Source organism: Daphnia pulicaria, chromosome 2, assembly GCF_021234035.1.
Source record: "Daphnia pulicaria isolate SC F1-1A chromosome 2, SC_F0-13Bv2, whole genome shotgun sequence".
In the NCBI taxonomy this organism is placed as follows: domain Eukaryota; kingdom Metazoa; phylum Arthropoda; class Branchiopoda; order Diplostraca; family Daphniidae; genus Daphnia; species Daphnia pulicaria.
Genome location: NC_060914.1, coordinates 11,948,242 through 11,969,971, shown reverse-complemented (window position 1 = coordinate 11,969,971; position 21,730 = coordinate 11,948,242). Strand labels below are relative to the sequence as shown.

Genomic DNA, 21,730 nt, shown 5'->3' with positions numbered 1-21,730 from the left:
GTAATTTTCAAGTTACGCGTGATAAAGATAAAGCAATCAATTTTTCTCTTCCCCATAAAAACTAATGCAGGGTAAAAAGGTTCGTTTGATGGAAGATAGATGTCGCTAAAATCCCATTGTTTTCGTCTTCTCATGTCGAAAGCATGTCGAAAGTTCTTGCTGCTTTGTTCGAGTTTTACTTGTGTTTTTGGAATAAATTCAACGCTAAATCAAATTTAGGTTATTTTCAAGGATTCTAGTTCCATCATAGTTTATTTTTATACCCATATCGTGCTTCTACTTGAATTCTAGATTGTGATGCAAATGTACTGCACCACCTGACAGCTTTCAACAACGTCGTGTTTTCATCACCAACAACTGATTGACTGAAATGTTTACCATCTGTCTGATCTTCCACTATGAAAATCACTTTTTAATGAGACATTAGAAAATGATACAGGTTAACAAATAGCCTTTTCTGTGTTGTGTCGCCCACAGCCAAAGTGATCACAACCAAGTTCGAAAACCAAACATTAGTAGTACTACAACCTGTGCTATAAGTCTATTAAGTACTACAACTAAGTTAAATGATACAATAATAGATTGTGATTGATTAAAAATTTTCCCTTGAACCATGTAGGACTCTGAATGACGCCTTCAGCAGTGTGACAAACAGTGAAATTGTATTTACACTGCTGTTTTCCATGATCACTTGAAAGCAATATTGCATTAAAAGAGGTTTGCCACGGTTTTCTCCCAGAAACATTAATTACAACAAAATTATTTCAATGAGTATTTCAGAAGTATGTTGATGGCCATACCGTTAACTTCCACATATTCTTCTTAATCATTAAGCAGCCTTAATGAGATATGAGAGCAGGAGCACCTCTCGAAATCACACTTCCCAGAAGTTACCCTAGCCTGGTTAAGGTAAGATTTCTAGATCATACAATTGATTGTTAATTATTGTTGTTTGTTTTTTGTTTTCCAGAATCAAGCAAAGGACTGACGCCGGTTATCACCTCCAGGTTTGGAGTTTTGAGCTTAGGCTGTTTGTAGTGAGTTGGTGGGTTCTTGGTGACGAAGGAATGATCATGATTTGGTGAGTAGATGATGCGTCAATCAATCGAGTGTCAACGAGCTAGACCGCAGACATCTTCACATTAGTTTTAAACGTTCTTCTTTCCATGTTTTATTTTTAACGCTTGATGGATAGATGGGAATCCTGAAAGTGTTGCTGACCGACAACCAGCTCATCCGGTCAACATTTTGTCTTGTGGATGCATTTGTGCCACCCAGCATCAATCCTACCTATCACCACGCTACTACAATACTTCATGACACTTCTTTCTTTAGCATAGGAAATTTATCTCAACATGTGGAGTAATGCTGTTGGTTGCTGTGAATTTCATTTTTACGGTTTTTTCATCATGAGCATTTCAGTGTGCTTCTTAGAAAAGGTAAAGATTGATATGCTTTATTCATTTTTATATTTTCATTAATATAAATCATTGTTTTTTTTTACAGAGCACGCAGTTTCTTTATGGAATCGTGTGGTCCTGGCACGGAGATTCTTGTACCAATCCTGACCCTTGTCCATGATGGAAGAGGGACTTCCGCCAACGTTCTTTTTCCATCCTTATCTTCGCTACGCACGCTCATCTAGCTTCACTTCTTCCAAACACAATTTGTTTTACTTCACTGGTGACTTGGCGAGTTTCTGGACCACTTCAGTGATCGCTTCCGTGCCGCTATTACACACCTGCAGTCACTCGCCACGGGATTATGCCTAGGTATCCGACAATTTTCTTATTTTCATAGGTTATCTACTAATAGTCTAGTTGCGTTAAACTCTGTCTGTGTAATAGTTTCCAAAATCAGGCCCTTCTTACGCGTAAACGAAGTTTTACTTGGACGTTTCTTTTTTCTAACGCTAGATGGCTTTCGAACATTTTCAGCTGTCAAAACAGTCAGTTTCCGTAACTTTACACATCTCTTTAAACGTTTATCGACCGTTTTTCGTGGTAATTTTGTAGTGATATCAAACGATAACTATTCCCCCAACAAAGCTCACTTGTTAGATTTTTTAAAATGTGTTTTTTTTTCTACTTCCGGTTTTCTCATTTCTGTCAGTAGTTTAGTAAATATTCATTCGAGGAGAAAAAGAACCACATATTCGTGATCCTCGTCAAATTTGTGGTAAAGTTCATGTTCTGTTTTTTACGTATTCGTACTTCCGGTTTCAAAAATTTTCCTGCCCTATAGTTCAGGAAAATTCTCGATTTTGGCCAAATTTTGGATTTTGTTTAAAACACTCCTAATCGACCCTAATTTTCATGGAGATCACGAATATGTGGTTCAATTCGACGTCAGCTCAATGGTTGAGGCGCTGTGGTTACTTCCGGTTTACTTCCGGAAAATTTTCTTAAGACTAGCAAGTGAGCTTTGTTCTGTTTATAGTTCTCAATATTGCCAGCTATGTTTAAGCCTTTAATGATGAGTTTTGAGCCAAAAACCTGATCATTGTTACCTATTTGTAAGTTCAATTGTCATGTCGCTTAATAAGAATTGTTTTCTATTTATGTTTAGGTAATGCAGAGATGTTGCCTAGATGAACACTAAAAGATTGACGGCAGCCCTAAAATGTCAGCGTTGATCATCGTATTGTTTGTATTATTGCGTTTATGTTAGTTAACCCGTTGTCTGCCAGGCTTTTGTTCTCCCCTAGCTCCTTAGTGCATTGGCCACGCCGAAAGGCTCTGTTGGGAAACGCACCATAGGGACTTCCCCCTTGTCAGCCCGGACTTGTCAGCAATGGCAAGTCCCACCTTGGTCATGGATCCTTCGGACGTGGCGCGTAGAGTAGTAGAAAATAACCTAAGAGTTGTATAGCGTGGCAGTCAACGGGTTAATTTAAGTGTATGTGTAATTGTTTGTATATTATGTTGTGTGTAATGTATGATTGTAAAAAGTAGACAATATACACAATTTTAGTATCAATTTTAGTTTGTGTATTTCATTACTCATTGATACAAAATAAAAATACTATTGCAATATATTACAGGTAACATAGATAGTACAACTCAAGTTAGAACTGCTACATAATTTAATCTGATTATCGATAATGTCGAATTACCTTCTTTGGTCAAGAGCTGATTGCACAATATCTTCAAATACTTACGGGAGTGGTTCAAAATCTTTTCCCAGGCCGCTTGTTCACGCAAGTTCACGCTAAAAAGGTGGAACTAACAAAGAGCCGAACGACCACAGCTCACATCCCACCCTTAAAAGAAAAAAAAATCCCAGGCTTCAGTGAATCCACGATCCTCACTTTCAATTTGTTAACTGGTTGTTACTACTAAACGAATTATTACATTGGCAAAAGAAGTTTCAACTTGTTTGCCTTCCCGCAATTCAACTGTTCCTTGGCTGAATGCGAGATTACATTCAAATTCAAGCGTTTACAAAATTTTAAAAGGAATACACGGAACGGTCACTCAGTGGCTAAAACCAGTGGAACCACACATAGGCAGTAATACAAAAATGACATTGCTTCTGCAGACCAATGGCGATATTTACTTGATAGAACGTCAAAAGCAGGGACCTAAAAATGTGAACTCAGAGCCCTGGGTCGAAGCCAATGCCGGCACCAAACAACGAAAACCCCACCGGGCAAAAGAGAAATGAGTACCAAAAACCGCCAAAAACTGGATTCTCAGCATAACTATCCAAGAGTCAAGAGACTAACGACCAACAGCCCAAATCCAAAATAGATTTAAACTACGAAAAAAGGCTAAAGACTATAAAGGTACAGTTTTACCTTGACTTGATGGCCAAATGAATGATTAGCAGAAGTGGTGACTTCTGAAGGTGATGGAAGCGGAATATATACGACGTCCCCATGGATACCTTTGCACTCACATAAGCGTACGCGAAGACAGGAGAGAAGAATGATGCAGCTGGAGAAGCTCTCCATATCTAGTATAAAAATAACAAAAACAGTTATGGTAAAGTAAGTGGCATCATCATTCATCAGTTAATAAAAAATTCTGATCTACATTGTGAACTGAAAACGGTTCAGAATAAAAAAAAATCTAACTATAAGCCTAATAAGCCTAATATAAGAATTTAAAAAAATCAAACATGGAGATGTTGTGAAGCAGCCAGTGGAAATTACCGTGAAGCAATCAGCCTACAAAGATTTCGAACAATGACGAACAATGTCAACTGGGCTAGGCGCTTGGCTAGGCGTCTAGGCCTCTGGCTGTCTGGCTCAAAGATGTCACAGCTGGTCATCAAGGTGTTGTCAATTCTGCAATGTAAAATAAGAGCACCGTTGCTATAAAACCCGCGAATTTTTTGTTTTCTTTACAGGGCAAAAGAATTTCAAAAAATCCTGCTCAATTTTCTTAAATAACCAAGTTACCAAAATTAATTATCCGTACAAAAAGCTCTAAAATAAAGATATAGTCAACTTATGGTGAGAAGTGAAAAAATGCCAAATCTTTATTTTACCTATTCACAGCTATGACGCCATCCTCGGACGTATATGCATGCATGTCCGCTCCCTGGGCAACAATCCTTCGTTTCATCTCTCGTTGAACCGTAAATTTCATCAATAAATATTACACATGGAGCAGAAAACGTCGCTTGTTAACACAGGAAACGAAATGGCTCTTTAGACTAACCTGTCACCAGCTTTGGATCGGCTATTTAGAAAAAATAAAGAGGATTATTAGTTTCTACAATGTGAAAGATAATAAACGCAGATAAAAACCATTGACAGAAAAATCAAAGTCACAGAAAATTTTGCCGCAGTAAACATTCATTTCAATCCTCTATCATATCGATAATAAACTCATTTCGGCCGATTAGAAATTTGGAAAAATACTGAAATTTGTCATGAATTCAGATCCTCCCATCCTCATTAATTAATCCTAATAGTGCCATCTCACTTGACAACTCCTAAGGCTATACTTATAAAAGCAGGGTTCTCCTCTACACGACCTAACCAAAGGTGAAACATCGAATTTACGAAACGGGCGGAGGGACAAAGGACCACAGAAGGAGGCAATTAGAAACTAAAGTCAAATTCTAATCTAATCCCGATCAACAGAAAATATAACAAGGGATTGGCCGTGGTTCAAAGAGGAAAGAACGAAAGACAATATCAGCTTCACAGATGTGTGATAAAAGAAAATCCTACTATCCGAACAATCTCCACTCGACTTATAGGAAATCAAAAACATTTCAACTTGCAAATGGAAATACATAAATCAAGCCAGAGCGCTGGAAGCGAGTTTAGGAATAAAACGCACGCGAAGAGAAGAGATGTTAAATAAATGCAGATTACCCTGGTGCTGCATCGTATTTATTCCACGCCATTGCAATCTTTTTAGTTGACATCCAGCAGCTCGACTGCCGAAACAGGAAACTAGACTGCATGCAGCTGGAAAAAAGAATAGGCCTACACGACTTGAAGTCTGATCAAATCAATTTTGAGTAAAATATTGACTCACCTGATATTGACTAAAGGGACCGAGTTTGAATATCACAGCAGACTTTCGTGAAAAGGGAAATGTTGAATCCATTTTGATTGAATCGGAGAAAAAAAAATGGATGTTTCTTGCGATGAATTGAATCCGAAGTTTCTAAGGCGTCCGCATTAATCTCACAAGCCGCAGAGGATCGAAAAACTCCATCGAATACGAATAATGCACACGCTTCATTAAACTTGGATTTACATGCAACGTACAAGGACCGACCGAAAAGAAAATTCAAAATATTTGCCTGCAACTTCATATTCCACTCTTGGACAAAACAATACCTTGTCGGATGTATACGAGCACCAAGGCATCCATCACATGAGACAGTAAATGAATTTTAAAATTATTTACAATAGTCCTACCAACTCCACAACACAGATTTTGTTTCAAGCCAGTGCATTACTGCGCACGCTGAATATTATGGTCGGATATTTAAAAGTTCGTTCCTGCCTACAAAGACACTAGATACTAATCTGGCAGCTGGTCCATTCAACTGAATCGCAATGTCGCTCTTGCCATTCTTAATATTTCCCATTTGGTTCTTCATTTCTATCCCCGGTTCCTTATCAATGCCAAACACGCTTAACGGCAAACACATACGCGTCATTTGGGTAAGAAAACATCAACAATTTGGCATGACTTAATGAAGAAATTAAAATTCAATTGACCTGGCATTAAATGGTTGCGGTACAGACACTTTGGAGTGGAAACCCTAAGGGGCTAGATGGACCACTCAAAGGTGGAGTGATCCTCGAATTCTTGTCGCAACGTTTAAATTTCACGTAAGCGACAAAAAGAAATTGACTCAACCAACGTTTGAAACATTAAAATATTTCATCTTCCGTCCAGGTACGAAATGGTTCGAGTTACGGAAAGCAAAGTTGAGCCATCCGCAACAGGACGAGGACTTTTTAGCTATTTGTGGAATCAAGTTAAGTTCGACCCATTTTAAATCGAAAGAAATCATTGAAACAAATTAACGGGCTGATTAGTAATTCTGATGCACGACTAATCTGATTTTTAAGAAATCCGATTTGCTAGTCCACGATACGATCGCGACCTTCCAGTACAATACAGTCGTCGATTTCACAATGCCATGGATTTACGATGATTTCGCTTTCCTCATTCCCGTCCCTGATGAAACGGCCAACATCAACGCCGTCGTCAAACCATTTCAATGGCCGGTTGGAAAATTGAAATAACTTTCCACGATATTTCTTATTCATCAGCATCTACTTCTATTCGATCACCAGGTTTGGTTGGGACTAGGAATATCGATCGTTTGCGTCATCGCAGTTTTAAATTTAATTCGGCGCTACTTGGAATATCGATCGCTAATTGAAACACCTTCAAGACCAATCGACAATCCAACGACTGAAAAAATAATCACCAGAGGAGAAACCGGAAAACACTATGTTTACGTCTTCGGCACTTTGCTGTCACAAGGTTTGCAGGAGGAAATCAAATGACACATTTCGCCAGCTATAACAAAACACATAGTAATGGTAAGTCAAAACTTCCTTTCATTTATAAATAGGTGGATCTTGTCCATCGAAACGACTACCTTATCGACTGTTCGCTGGCGTTTGGACCCTGGCCGCTTTCATCTTCGTCCAGGCCTACACGTCGACTCTCTTCACTTACGTCGTGACGCCAATCAGCGAACCGCTAATCAAATCTGTCTACGACGTTATTGACAATGGCAATGTCAATTTACTTGTACGGGAAACGGGATTTATGAATACTTTACTATCGGCAAGAAAAAAAAATGTTAATGTACTTAAATATCAGACTTACTAGATTTTAACTGGCGACAGACCAACAATCATACAGGCCTATTCGGGAAATTAAGGATAAAAATGGACGCCTTCCCGAACTCTAATTGCGGATCTATGTCTGCCTGCGCTGAAGCCGTCAAATCAGAATACAGAAACGTCTTCCTTGACGTAACCATTATAAAGAAGAGATTTTTGGTGATTTTAAAGCTTTTTAATTGACCAACTAAACTAGGCAAACGTATACCTAAAGGATGTAATCAGAATTGATTATAAAAAGACTGGCAAGTGTAACTATCAACTCACAAAAGAAGAATTCATTTCCATCAAGCCTTCGCTTGCTCTACAGAAAAACAGTCCCTACACGCACAGCATCCAGCAAGGGTAAGCTGATTGATAGAGCAGAAAGATAGAATTGCTTTTCAATAATTGCTGGAATTTTGGTTTCGTTCATGTGCACAATGAAATAGAGTATTGAATCTGCAAGAAAATGGCCTGGTCAACTTCTGGGACACGTGGTTCCGCCCAATGCCTCCTCAATGTACAGGAAAACCCCAAACTGGAAACAAAACAAAGAAACTTTCGCCCCTGTCCCTGAAAAATTTGACTGGCGCATTTGTCGTTTTACTTGTTGGACTGAGTCTATCCCTTTTGGCTTTTCTTTGCGAGAAAATCATTTCTATCCGTGAGCAACATGGCAGTCGCACGAGAAGAAAGTTGAAACAATGCCCAAATAACTTGATTGAGGTGTCATCTCAAAAGACAGAAGAACCCACCATCATCTTCGAATAAGTAAAATTTAGGTTTGGCAATAACTTAACTTAAACTGAACCACCCTATATTATTCCATCCAAACCTATCATAACCCTCTTTCTATTTAGCAGTCATACTGAACACCTTTCAGCGAAAATGAAAAATTGATTTGCGAAGTAATTGCATCACCAAATGAATCACTACTAACCAAATATTTAAAATACACGACGCCTACACGCACAATCTATCCATCACATCCAGCACTAACAATCGCTAATGAAATCGATTGAAACCAATTCACGGGCACTTCACAATCGAGTAATCGATCGAGTCTCAGTTTAACTTGGGCACAGCAAATATTTGGAAGCGTTGAATTGTGATTCAAAATAATGGTTCGACACTTAGTAACACGGAGAAAAAGATTCCTACCTGATTTGTTGACAGGCAAGTCGATCATGTCGTTGGCTGGTTATCAAAATACCGTTGTCGGCAAATGAAGAAACAACCGTTGTTGGCGGCTGGACGAACTGTCGGGACAAGTTGACCTTCTCGACTATCGACTGACAAACCTACAGGATCCAGAGGTATTCCAACCGGACTTGAGATGGGTCGCAGGAATTGAAGTGTAGACTAAGAGAATCAGAAATAATTATGACAAGCAAATTTTCTCTTCAGAATTCAGTCAAAATTTCATCACCTTCAGAAAGTCAGAAACATTTCGAAAGGTAACCGTCACTGTAAAACGGTTTGATTAATTTAATTTAATCGCACACGAAGGGATATCAAATGAATTCCAATCTAATCGGCCGTGGTTCAAAGAGGAAAGAACGAAAGACAATATCAGCTTCACAGATGTGTGATAAAGAAAAATCCTGTGCTATCCGTTCTACCTCCATCCGACATGATAGGAAATCAAAAACATTTCAACTTACAAATGGAAATGCATAAATCAAATCTGAAGTCAGAGCGCTGAAAGCGAGTTTATGAATAAAACGCACGCGAGGAGAGAGAGATGTTAAATAAATGCAGATTACCCTGGTGCAGCATCGAATTTTTTCCGGGTTATTGCAATCTTTTCAGTTGACATCCAGCATCGCGACAGCCGAAACAGGCAACTGGACTGCATCCAGCTGGAAAAAAGAATACACGACATTACTTGAAGTCTGATCAAATCAATTTTGAGTAAAATATTGACTCGCCTGATATTGACTTAAAGGATCGAGTTTAAATATTACAGCAGACATTCGTGAGAAGGGAAATGCTGAATCCATTTTGATTGAATCAGGGGGGAAAAAATTTAATGATTCCTGTGGTGGATTGAATCCGAAGTTTCTAAGGCGTCCGCATTAATCTCACATGCCGCAGAGGATCGAACAACTCCATCGAATACGAATAATGCACACGCTTTATTAAACTTGGATTTACATGCAACGTAAAGGACCGACCGAAAAGAAATTTCAAAAACTTTACCTAAAACTCCATATTCCACGCTTGGATACCACGTACCGGATGAATACAAGGCCAACTGTTGCCATAACATAAGAAAACCTATGAATTCTAAAATTATTAACAATAGCCGTCTAAACATAGACTTCGTAGTCTTCAAAACAGAAATTTTGTTTCAAGTCAGTGCTGCGCACGTTAAAGATTATCGTTGATATATTTAAGGGACCGTTGTTGGCAACAAAAACACCAGATCCCAATCTGGCAGCTGGTCCATTCAACTGAATCGCAATATCACTCTGGCCTTTATTATTATTTCCCCTTTGGTTCTTCATTTCCATTCCCGGTTCCTCATCAATGAAAAACACGCTCAACGGCCAACACCTCCGCGTCATCTGGGTAAGAAAAAACCGCAACGATTTAGCACGATTTTATGTTGAAAATAAAATTCTATCAACCTGACATTATTTGATGATGTGGTACAGACACTTTGGAGTGGAAACCCCAAAGGAATAGTCGGGCCGATCCCAGGAGGAGTACTCCTCGAATTCTTATCGCTACGTTTAAATTTCACGTAACCGACAAATAGAAATTGCCTAACACATTGCCTACACTGCGTATTACCTTGTTTCATTCTCGATTCCATGGCCATCAGGTACGAAATGGTTCGAGTTACGGAGAGCAAAGTTGAGCCATCCGCAACAGGACGAGGACTTTTTAGCTATTTGTGGAATCAAGTTGAGTTCGTTCCATTTTCTATTGATAAAAGAAATATTAATTGAAACACATTCTAATGGGTTACTTGAAAATAAACTCTGACATGCATCTAAGAATTATCTGACTTCATTCACATCATTCATTTCGTTAATTCACAGGAATCCGATTTGCTGGTCCACGATACGCTCGCGAACTTCCAGCGAAATAAAGTGGTTGATTTTACATTGCCATGGGGTTATTATCATTACGCTTTTCTCATTCCCGTTCCTGATGAATCGGCAAACATCGATGCCGTCGTCAAACCATTTCAATGGCCGGTTTGAATATTTAAAGAACTTCCAATAATATTTATGATTCAACAGGATCTACTTCTATTGGATCACCAGGTTTGGTTAGGACTGGGGATATCGATCGTTTGCATCATTGCAGTTTTGAATTTAATCCAGCGCTACTTGCAATATCGATCGGTGATTGAAACGACATTGACACCAAACAACCATCAAGCACCGACTGAAAAAGTAATCACCAAAGGAGAAACCGGAAAACAGTACCTCTACGTCTTTGGCAATTTGCTGTCACAAGGTTTAACTATACCCAACGAATCAAATGATTCGTTTATTTTGACAGCTGTACGAATATTCATAGCAACAATAAGTCACAACTGCTTCATTATCAATTAGGTGGCGCTTGTCCATCGAAACGATTACCTTACCGACTAGTCGCTGGCATGTGGGCCCTGGCCGCTTTCATCTTTGTCCAGGCCTACACGTCCACTCTCTTCACATACGTCGTGACGCCGAACAATCGCCCGCTAATCGATTCTGTCTACGACGTTATTAACAATGACGATATCAATTTACTGGTCAGGGAATCCGGATTTTTAAATATTGCACTATCGGCAAGGAAAAAAAGATGTCAATGTACTTTAACAACATCAAACTAACTAGATTTTAACTTGCGACAGACAAACAATTTTACGGGATTATTCGGGAAATTAAGGACAAAGATAGACTCTTTCCCGAAATCTCGATGCGGATCTATGTCTGATTGCATTGGACCGATCAAACCAGAATCTAAAAACGTATTCCTCGAGGTAAAATATAGTTAGTTTGCTCTTCTCTTTCTTTACAAGATTTGAAGAATTTTTAATCTTTTTAAATTGATTAATTAAACTAGGCCAATGGTTACCTCGAAGATGCAATCAGTAATGATTTTAAAAAGACTGGAAAGTGCAACTTACAATTCGCAAAGGAAGCATTCATCACCGGCCCGCCGACGCTTGTTTTACCGAAAAACAGTCCCTACACGCAAAGCATGCAGCAAGGGTATAAGACAGTACAATTAACTACTTAATAGAAGGGATAAATTTTTCTTAATTTTTGGAATTGTGGTTTCATTCAGCGTTTTGGAACAGCAAGAAAGGGGGCTAACCGACTACTGGGACAGGTTGTTGCGACCCATGCCTCCTCAATGTACCGGAAAACCCCAAACTGGAAAGAAAACAAAGAAACTTTCACCCCTCACCCTGAAAAATTTGACTGGCGCATTTTTAGTTTTATTGATTGGATTGAGCCTTTCTCTTTTGGCTTTTCTCGGCGAAAAAATTATTTCGTTACGCGAGCAACATCGCAGTAGCAAAGGTAGCGAGTTGCAATTGCAACAAGACCAAAATAACTGTCTTGAAGTGTCATCCACAATGACAGAAGAAGCAGAGGAACCCACTATCATCCTCAAATAAGTTGAATTTAGATTTTGCAAGAACTGAACTTGAACTGAACCACCCTTTTATTAACACATTACTCTACTCACAACTACTGTAGGCCTATCTATTCAGTATCGTATTACTTGACACATTTGACTTCAGCCTGCACACATTTCACTATTTTTGATGCCAAGGTACGCGGGTATCGGGAACGCGAAAAGGAAAAGAGTCCAGCACAATGAAAATGTCTTAAATCGAAAGAATTCAGAAGAACTGATTAAATAAAACGGGCATCGGTCAATTAGTGGCCAACAACTATTTAAAACAAAGATCTAGCACATAACCACGCCTCTTTTGAAACAGTAAAACCCCCCAAAATGTTGTGGCCTGTCAGCCTATTTGTAACATGTCCCTGAACTTTTGTGACTCGGCCCAATGAGATCGTCCCCACAAAAATGAGCAACTCTCACACCAGTTGTTTTTTGAAGAACTCAACATCTACTGATTCGATTTCCTAGGTACCTGATTTTTCGACAGGAAAGTCGATAATGTCGTTGGCCGGCGACCAACACCGTTGACGGGGATCAGGAGCGGAATGCGTCCGACAGGACGAGATGACCTTCTCAACTATGGACAGACAAATCCACAAGCTTCATCTGGATCGGTGGGCACTAGGTGGTTTCTAAACGTCAAAAAATAAACCGGGATGAAAACTAACATTTGATTTGAAGCTTATTGTCAATTGAAACCGAATTCTTAATAAATGGGTTTGCATTCACATCATCAAGGTGTTATTTAATAACATTACCTTGCATAGTCTGCGACAGCAGTCCTGGCATGCCAACAGCCTGGCTAGTCTTCACCAACGGTTCAAACAGCCGTTATATGCTGCTGTCCATGCCAAATGTCAAAGAGAAATTAACTAAGAATTAATGTACAGTCGAAACTAAATACAGAACGGAATATCGAAGGCAACAGGATATAAACTAAAAAAAAAAAAAGAATAAGTTCAGCTTTGCCATCTGTTGGTTGACGTTTAAGACCAAAAATCTTGAATAAAAATGTCCAATCCAAATTTACTAAATAGAAAGTTAATAATCTAATTATTTTCTCAATATTCCAAATACACTCAATGACTTTGCAAGTTTCGACACAGCAGTTCTGAGTTGGACTTTTTCAACACTATTTACTCAGCATCTGGTCAAAAACATGAGCATATGCATGAAGCATGAACATTCCAATATGTACTTGGGCGCTGGGGACGCACAGCATGTAGAATTAATTCTCTTATTTGCTTCCAGTGTTCTGTATTTGACCAATAAAATAAAATACAAGTAAAATACAAATAAAATACAAATACAGCTGTATTTTTATTTGTATTTGCGACTTACTTTAGTGTACGTATTAAAATAAAAATACAGCTGTATTTGTATTTTATTTGTATTTTATTTTATTGAGTCAAATACAGAACACTGTTTGCTTCAGGTGACAACCACCTGCGAAAAACATACGGGGGCATTGCGATATGCCTGAGCTCGAGCACTATAAAATGTGCTATTAATGCCAATAGAGAAAAGCAGACTCGCTTATTCCAGACAAGGTGCATTCAAAAATGATTCGACGCTTCCCTGTAGCTATTCAATTAAGTCTACTGGTTGTAGCCTGGTTGAATTCGCATGTCATCGCTGGCCTAACAGTGGACGAGCAACTGGAACAACTTAGGATCAACTATGTAAGCGATAATGATTTGAATTACACTTAATATAATAACACTTCATTAATTTGTTTCAACGTGCGCTGATAAGATGAAAATGGAGCAACTTGTAGCTGCCAAGGACAGCCGTTTGGAATCCCTAGAACTTAAAGTTCAACATCAAGTAAACTTGATTTTCAGTTTTACAGAGTTATTGGATTAAAACATGATTCAAAAACAATTAGGAAATACTGGAAGCTCAAATGATTCGACTTGAGACTGAAGTGACTCAAATGAAAGCTCAAGCGATTCGGGCACAAGAGCCGAGGCTGTTAACTGCCCAGCAGCAAAGTCGAAATTACATCAACGCTACTAGTCTGAGGCAAGGGACAACTCAATTACCCAAATCCTGCGTGGACCTTAAAATTATGGGCCACACTTTGAGTGGAATGTTTCTGATTAAGGGAGTCAAAACCGTCGAAACTGTTTTCTGCGATTTTACTCTCGCCGCAACCGATCCGAGTAAGTTGCAATACGGCACCTTCTATTTAAATGAATTTTAGTTAAAACAAGTTAATTCACTCCAGACTTTCAGAGGTGGATTGGCTACGCTGATATCAAGTCTTCGCCCGTTTCCTTCCACGCGCAGAGAGTTGGACTCTACGACGCAGTCAACACTGTGGTTCCCTACAATTTAACAAGGCTGAATATTGGCAATGCCTTGAACCCATCGACCGGAGTGTTTGTCGCTCCGAAAGCGGGCAGATATTATTTCGCTTTCACGGGTTTGAGTTGGGCCACTTACGTCAAAGTTCAGCTGCAGGTGAAGGTGGGATCGGCCGATTGGATCAAAATCGGAGAAGCCCACGGCACAGCTTGGAACACTATGGCACTCCAGTCGACTCTGCAACTCGCCAAAGGCGATCAAATTCGTTTGGTACACCTTCAGGGAGTCATTCACGACGCCGACGGCCATCATTTCAGCGACTTTGTTGGCCACCTGCTCGAAGAAGATGTTTTTGGTAGTTAATACTTCACCCAATAATTCAAGACTGAATTTTTAATTAAATCTGCATTGATAAAGCAATTCCTTGCTATAATTAAGCATGTTAAATTACAACTGAATTGGTGTGGTGTCACTGGTCCTATTATTAAATATAAAAGATGGGAAAACACAAATTTTATTAGCATTTGTTGATAACACTTTCAAAACTGAAAAGCGGAAAGTAATTCGAATTTAACCGAATTTGCACATGACTCCTTAGCTCTCACGTAACTTGACTTAAAAGATTGAAATGAGTACAGACTAAATTCAAAATTCAAGTGTGTTTCTTATCTTAAAAAACCAAAATAGACTCATATCAGTAATAAACGACTGCAAATACGTCAATATGATAATACAAAATGGTGTCTCAAACTCTCAATGCGCACAACAATAAAAAAAGCACAGCTTATTGGTTTTCTAAAATCACTGATCGAATTGACTGATCTCACATTTGATTTAAGCTCCATCTATCGATTTTGCAAAACTACCGAAAACGAAGCAGCACTTGTTCTCAATCGCTTTTCTCCCTTTCGCTATTTCCCAACAAATCTTGATTTCCGTCACATTTTAAGTGTAATACCAGATTACGAAATATCGCAAGGAGAAACAACGTCAAGGACGAGAAGAAACAGCTAAAGCTAATGCGGAAAACCAAGATCCTTACCTTTAATCAACTCCATTAGCTGATGAATTGGATTCCATTCGAGGGCCATGATGTCCTGTGGTGTCCCATTGCCGTGTCACAGAACTCCTGGCTGATCCATCCTTACAGGAAATGATGGGAAATTCTAAAACAAAAACAAAAATTAATTCAAATAAACTTCACAGGAAATAAATGTACAAAAAGTCAAGATCTCTCTTGAATATAACTGCGAGAAGTAAACGGTTAGGTATATTAAGTTACAATCACTTATTATGTATTATATTGTTACGCTCAAATCAGCATATGGCCCAATTAACACTTGAAGTGAGGTCACTATAAGCGAAATCAATCACTCTGCCGGCTCCCTTTTACACAAGAGCCGGTACAGAATGATAAACTGTCACTGTTGGTGCCTACGTAACTTTATTACACCAACAGCGTCCACTAACTACACCAGAAAAGAGTACAGCACAACTGAGAAGTAAAACAAGATGCTAGGTTCACACTACGGACGCAACTGACCGTCACCAAGAGGGGGAGCAAGCTAGCAAGGTTAAAAAGGAAGAAGGCCAAGAAACAAGGTTAAACAAGGTGACTAACTACATTAGGCCACCTAGGGTTAAGCAATTACACCATTAACCCAACGATCAATAGAGGGCTGGAACGATCGTGACAATATTTAAAAAAAAAAGCGAAGACGTGGCGAACTGGCGATACGAGAATAGCCCAAAAAAAAAAAATTTCCATATGTTATCGTTTACAGAATGTTATCGCCCTTACTTAATACGCGTTCGACCTTTATTACAAAGTTGATCTCTTTGCGGTAAACAAATAAGACCCAATCTTGTCAAACAAAGTACGTTTTTATCTCCCTTCATAAATCCCCCGTCATGTTTGTCAAGATCCAACAAGGAAAGGTTAAAAGGATTTAAAAAAAACTAGACCGATAGCAAGAAATAATAGAGCATGTAGAGACCCTTCAATTTCATATAAAATGGGGAAGCATCGCCTCTTTGGACACACAGAAGAACAATCGATACTCCTGTTAACAACGCAAAGAAAATGGTTCGTCGTTTAATAATATTTCAAGTCGCTGTTTTGTTGTTGGCTTGGTCGACATGTTCGACCGCCGCTGCCATCGATTTGGAGGAGAAACTGCAACAGCTAACCGACACGTTTGTAAGAAATCCATCAAATGATTCCAATAATTAATTCTAACCACTACATTATTCTTGCAGACGCGATTCAAAGGAGAAATGGAGGAAAAACAAACGAGACTGCAAGCGGAAGTGTCTGAACTAAAGGCACAAATTACTGGACTGGAAGCCAAACTTCATCGGCAAGAATCGATGGTCACCACTCTGCAGAACCCAACGCCCTTCATCCCGAAAAGCGTGAATGAAATTCAATCAAAGTTAATCAACGGAATGCCATCTTCGTGCGTCGACCTAAGGATGAATGGGCACATCTGGAGCGGTCTCTATTCCGTCATGGGTGTCAACATGGTCGAAACAGTCTATTGCGATTTCTCCAAAGCAATTGAAGATCCAGGTAAACCCAAAATTTCTGTAAATTAGTCTCCTACTGACACGATTCTAACTAACAATTACTATTCCAATTTGGTAGGACTACAGAAATGGATTGGCTATACCGATGTAAAATCGGTGCCAGTCTACTTCTACGTTCAAAAGGGCAGCCATTTCAACCTCACAAACACTCCGATCCCATTCGAACGCGTTATGAACAACGTCGGAAACGCCATGAATATAGACACTGGCATCTTCACGGCACCCGTCACAGGGACTTACTTCTTCGCTGTATCCGGAATGGTCTCCTTTACCGATGATACCGCTACAACAAGACGAGAGATCGGTCTAGCCTTGCATTCGAACGGCAACGAAATCGGTTTGGCTCTGGCTGACGTAGTCGGTAACATGGGACAATTCGAAACGTACGATATGGAATCGACTCTCAATCTCAAGTCGGGAGATCAAGTGTGGCTGGCCATCAAGTACAAATCGACAGACTCTTACGTATTTGACAATTTCCAGCACCACAATCACTTCACCGGTTGGCTTCTACAACAAGATTTCGAAAACTCGGTGTAGCCTCATGCGAGTGCAGACGAATACACAGGCAACTGCAGCAAATAAAAAAAATACAGCATTACCTGATAAAAGTAGCAAATATTAAATATTAAAGCAAATAAATATTGATTACATTTAAATTAGGCCAAATGCAAAGCTTGGATTATTTCAAGCATTATTTCTTATCAATTTTGTAATTTGACTGTTGCTGAAATAATGCTTCTTTTAACTAGGAAAATTGGTCAATAAAAGCGAAAAGAATTATAAATAACTTAAGCTGGACTAAATTCTTAACCAACAACGATTACAACAAAGTTAAGAATCAAAGTGGCCTCACCTTGAAATGAAGTTATTTCTTATCAGTTTAAGTTGCAACCTAAGAAGAGAAAAAGGTCCTCGTGAATAAATTCACACTCACATAAATGTACAGGACACATTGAAGATAGCATTTCAGAAATACAAGGAGTCTCCATTTATTTATCGTTCAATCAGGCATTCAGCTCCAGTCAGTCAAAAACCTAAAGAAAATGGGATAATTATAAGTAGAGTGAATCTTAAGAAACTTGGGACTTAATGCTTAAAAAAAAAACACCCAGCTGAACAGGAGAATCTACAGAGTTCAGAAAGCTTAAGGGTAAGAAACACAAGCAACTTTATACAACACAAACTTTTAGGGGTGCATACAGTAGTACTCAGTAGCATACAGTTTTCTACTGGATCAACTAGTACCTATAATATCGTGGGAAGGGTGACAATGAATATCCAATCAAGTAAATTTCAATGATACACAAATGTATCCAGTTCGTAAAATGGATTGAAGAATAAAGTACTTGTTTGAGATACAGAATAAATCTTATGTCACACAAGATTCAACTTGAATCATTATGAAAAGTTACCCTTCTTAGTTCTAAGTTACTCAATCAGGAATGGAATACTATTGCAACATTCTACTCTCATGCAACACACAAGTTTTAATCGAGTTTTACCATTTATCAATTAGAAAACGTATGATGAATACCCATCAACTAAGTTGGTAAAATATTTTCGTTCCAACCTTTCCAAGAACGCGGGAAATCACGACTTCAGTTTCCACTTTCCAACCAATCAGGCGATGACCGATGACAAAGAAATAAAATGATTAAAATCGGTATCTGGCAGCAGACGATTTTCTTGCTGATGATCGAGTCACCTAGCGGTAAAAAAGATAGCTTTTTAGCTTTTTATTAGCTGAATCTCATCGAGACGTCCAGTCGTCCAATCTGCTCAGCGGCCAACACCTCCGCGTCATCTGGGTAATAAACATAAATTCAAAGTTAAATCATTGCAATTAAGATCAATCAACTTGACATGAAACAATCGATTGCAGACACATTTGAGTGGGAACCCCAAAGGATTGACTGGGACCGCTCAAAGGTGGGGTACTCCTCGACTACCTGACGGCCCGTTTAAATTTCACGTAACTAAACAAAACCAAATCCAATCGCCTGGCTACTAACGCATTAACTACCACGTATACCTAATTTCATTTCACCTCCAGCTACGAAATGGTTCGTGTGACAGGAAACAGACAGGAAGCAACGGAAAAAGAACGCGGACTTTTCAGCTATTTGTTGGATTAAGTTGAGTTCGTTCCGTTTCCTACTGATATCAAATTAAAAATGATCTGATCTTCCACAGCAATGCGATTTGCTGGTCCACGATACTGTGCCCACACTGCAGACCAGCAAGATCGTTGATCTCACATTGCCATGGGCTTACGACTTTTTCGCTTTCCTCATTCCCGTCCCTGATGAAACGGCCAACATCAACGCCGTCGTCAAACCTTTCCAGTGGCCGATTTGAACATTTCAATTACTTCTTAACATTTTTCGCATTCAAAAGCATCGATTATTCGATCGACAGGTCTCGCTGGGACTAGGAGTATCGATCGTTTGCGTCATCACAGTTTTGAATGTCATCCAGCGCTACCTGGAATACCATTCCGCATTCGAAACTACATTTAGTTCAAACGAAAATCCACCGGCTGAAAAAATAATCACCAAAGGAGAAACCGGAAAAGAATATCTCTACGTTTACGGCAATTTGCTGTCGCAAGGTTATAACAAATATAAGGAAATAAAATGGCATAATTGGTTAGCTGATGTACGACGCACACCATTAATAAGTCACAACTTTTCCATTATTAATTATAGGTGAATCTTGTAAATCGAAACGATTACCTTATCGACTGGTCGCTGGCGTTTTGTGTCTGGCCGCTTTCATCTTCGTCCAGGCCTACACGTCGACTCTCTTCACTTTCGCAGTAATTCGCTGTGCCTGGGGGGTCATGTTTCATCAGGGGCGGGATTTTTCCCCGCAGTCACTTCACGTTTCTGGTCATTTAAAATCGTAAAGTGACCTTGTGCAGACCAAATCCGACGAAGTTTGTCTGCGCCGAAGTTTCGACCAGCACACAAGAGAAAGATTGCAAAGGCAATTTAAGAGGCGCACAACAATAAAAGTTGATGTCCAAAGGTGTCAAAGGTGTCGCGTTAAAACTATAGAGGCCGAGGCCCATACAAAGAGGAATTCGGGGATCGGTTAAATGGCGTGAAAAGAATTTCCGGTAACTAAAAATCGAGAAAAAAAAAATAAATAAAGTAGAAGAAAATTGACTAGCAAAAGTCGATATCCTGAATATTTAGAATGCGTTATCATAGTTTGTGTCTAGACACTGACCTTCGAACAGCAGATCCTGTACGACTACTGTATTTCTATTCCAATCAATATATCATCCTACACATACAGAGATTCATTGTTACGAGCTACACATACAGAGATTCATTGTTACGAGCCTTCGAGCGAAGGAGAAGTTTTCTTATTTTTCCTTTTATTATGTTTTACGGTCAAATGGTCATCCAACTCTTCACCGAGTCGAACACCTATTTCGTTGTTGTTGCTTTTTTAAATCAGGCATTCTTTATGAATTGGCAATCGTTGGGTCAGAGAAACGATACTATTTAATATCGTAAAAATTTCGGTAAAAGTTCATTTACGACGAAATCCAACATTAAACCAATTGCAATAACATGATTGATCAGGAATAGTTTCCACCTCAAATGGTTTTGAAGCCAGGAAAGAAAAGCAATTCTCTCTAATTTCTAATTCAATTAAAGGCGACCCTGCAATATTTATAGGCATTCAATTTCATTCGATTCTCTCGAATAAATTTGATTTCTCGCATCTGCAATAAAAACAAATAGAATTCAACTCACTAAGCGAATTTAGATGCACGACACATCATGACTTTTTAATTTAATTAATTTCATCCGCCAAAAGAAGTTCCAAACAACAGAAAAAAGAGACCGGACTTGAACTTTCTGCGGGCATATCATATTATAACCAGCTCTTATTAGAACCAAAATCAAGGGGAGCAAGGTATGTTAAATATCCTACATATCCAGAGGCAATAACAATTTTCTACTTCAGGGGTAGCAGGTTAAAACAGAACGGTCAGCAACGGGAAACCTGTTTTACAAACGGGAAATGGACGAGAACGTAAGACACGCCCAATAGCGGAGGGTATATAAAGGTAGAGCCTCTCCTCGCTAGTAGTTTTTGCAAATTTCATATTTAGCAAACGATGACAAAAATACCGGTAAGATTTCATTACACATACTATTAAGAAAAGATTGAACTTAACAAATGAATTTAATTCTGCCTACCTTCGTTTATGATTTAACCATGATTTGACAATAAAGATGATTGTTGTTCTTCTTTTCTTTTTTGTTTGTCAATTGATACATATTTATAGTTGATTGCTGTTTTTTCGGTTTGGCTCTTTGTTGTTTATGGCCAAATACCCTTCAATAACTTTGACCCTTATCACGCCTATTACATTCCCCACACTTCAACGTTTACCAATCAACCCATTAAACAAGTTAATGATGAAACGGAAGCTCAGTCTGGCGAAACTGGTGAATTCAAAAATAATCCGAGCAATAGGAAACTTATCTATCAGGGTGTCATTTTTTTTCAAAATAAAACAACTTGAAGCAACGACTGCTAGTTTAGCAAGGCAACTGAAAGGTAAGATTTTAAGATTAATTTTAGCAAACCCGTCACACTAAAATATTATTAAATAATAAAAAAATAATAATCCTAATCGTTAACATTTAATAGAATACAAATGTTTCTAACTTTCTATCGACTTTTACAGACACAAATGAAAATTTATTAATTTAATTAATTTTAACAGCGATGCAAACAGCTTTAGACGATAGGGCCGACAAAACTGCATTGGCCGAAAAGGCCGACAAAACCGCGGTGGACTTAAAGGCCGACAAAACAGAGGTGGACTTAAAGGCC

General features: G+C 38.8%; 2 protein-coding genes and 4 long non-coding RNA genes across 7 annotated transcripts; 4 read left to right on the top strand and 2 right to left on the bottom strand.

The window, feature by feature from the left end:
* The first annotated feature begins 297 nt into the window (after positions 1 to 297).
* On the top strand, positions 298 to 2,946 carry LOC124326786. The gene is made up of 7 exons (XR_006915832.1): positions 298 to 548; positions 620 to 717; positions 781 to 909; positions 971 to 1,081; positions 1,196 to 1,439; positions 1,507 to 1,772; positions 2,569 to 2,946. It is a non-coding gene; the product is annotated as an uncharacterized LOC124326786 (long non-coding RNA).
* Positions 2,947 to 4,535: 1,589 nt separating this feature from the next.
* LOC124326864 lies at positions 4,536 to 5,629 on the bottom strand. Its single transcript, XR_006915912.1, has 3 exons — positions 5,499 to 5,629; positions 5,333 to 5,428; positions 4,536 to 4,688 (listed from the first exon to the last, which is right to left on the bottom strand). It is a non-coding gene; the product is annotated as an uncharacterized LOC124326864 (long non-coding RNA).
* Positions 5,630 to 13,489: 7,860 nt separating this feature from the next.
* On the top strand, positions 13,490 to 14,787 carry LOC124326394. Its single transcript, XM_046785184.1, has 4 exons — positions 13,490 to 13,647; positions 13,721 to 13,792; positions 13,854 to 14,130; positions 14,196 to 14,787. Exons 1-4 carry the CDS (start codon positions 13,528 to 13,530, stop codon positions 14,636 to 14,638), a joined length of 912 nt encoding a protein of 303 aa, XP_046641140.1. The 5' UTR covers positions 13,490 to 13,527; the 3' UTR covers positions 14,639 to 14,787.
* Positions 14,788 to 15,287: 500 nt separating this feature from the next.
* LOC124326842 lies at positions 15,288 to 18,506 on the bottom strand. Of its 2 annotated transcripts, none has more exons than XR_006915890.1 (3): positions 18,370 to 18,506; positions 17,721 to 17,901; positions 15,288 to 15,441 (listed from the first exon to the last, which is right to left on the bottom strand). It is a non-coding gene; the product is annotated as an uncharacterized LOC124326842 (long non-coding RNA). The 2 variants fall into 2 exon arrangements; XR_006915891.1 differs by lacking the exon at positions 15,288 to 15,441 and adding an exon at positions 17,422 to 17,466.
* Positions 16,327 to 17,404, top strand: LOC124326398. Its single transcript, XM_046785186.1, has 3 exons — positions 16,327 to 16,475; positions 16,535 to 16,847; positions 16,923 to 17,404. The coding sequence occupies exons 1-3, from the start codon at positions 16,359 to 16,361 to the stop codon at positions 17,402 to 17,404; spliced, it is 912 nt and encodes a 303-aa protein (XP_046641142.1). The 5' UTR covers positions 16,327 to 16,358.
* A 2,480-nt stretch (positions 18,507 to 20,986) lies between the features above and the next one.
* On the top strand, positions 20,987 to 21,726 carry LOC124326822. Its single transcript, XR_006915870.1, has 3 exons — positions 20,987 to 21,020; positions 21,177 to 21,451; positions 21,621 to 21,726. It is a non-coding gene; the product is annotated as an uncharacterized LOC124326822 (long non-coding RNA).
* Positions 21,727 to 21,730: the final 4 nt, after the last annotated feature.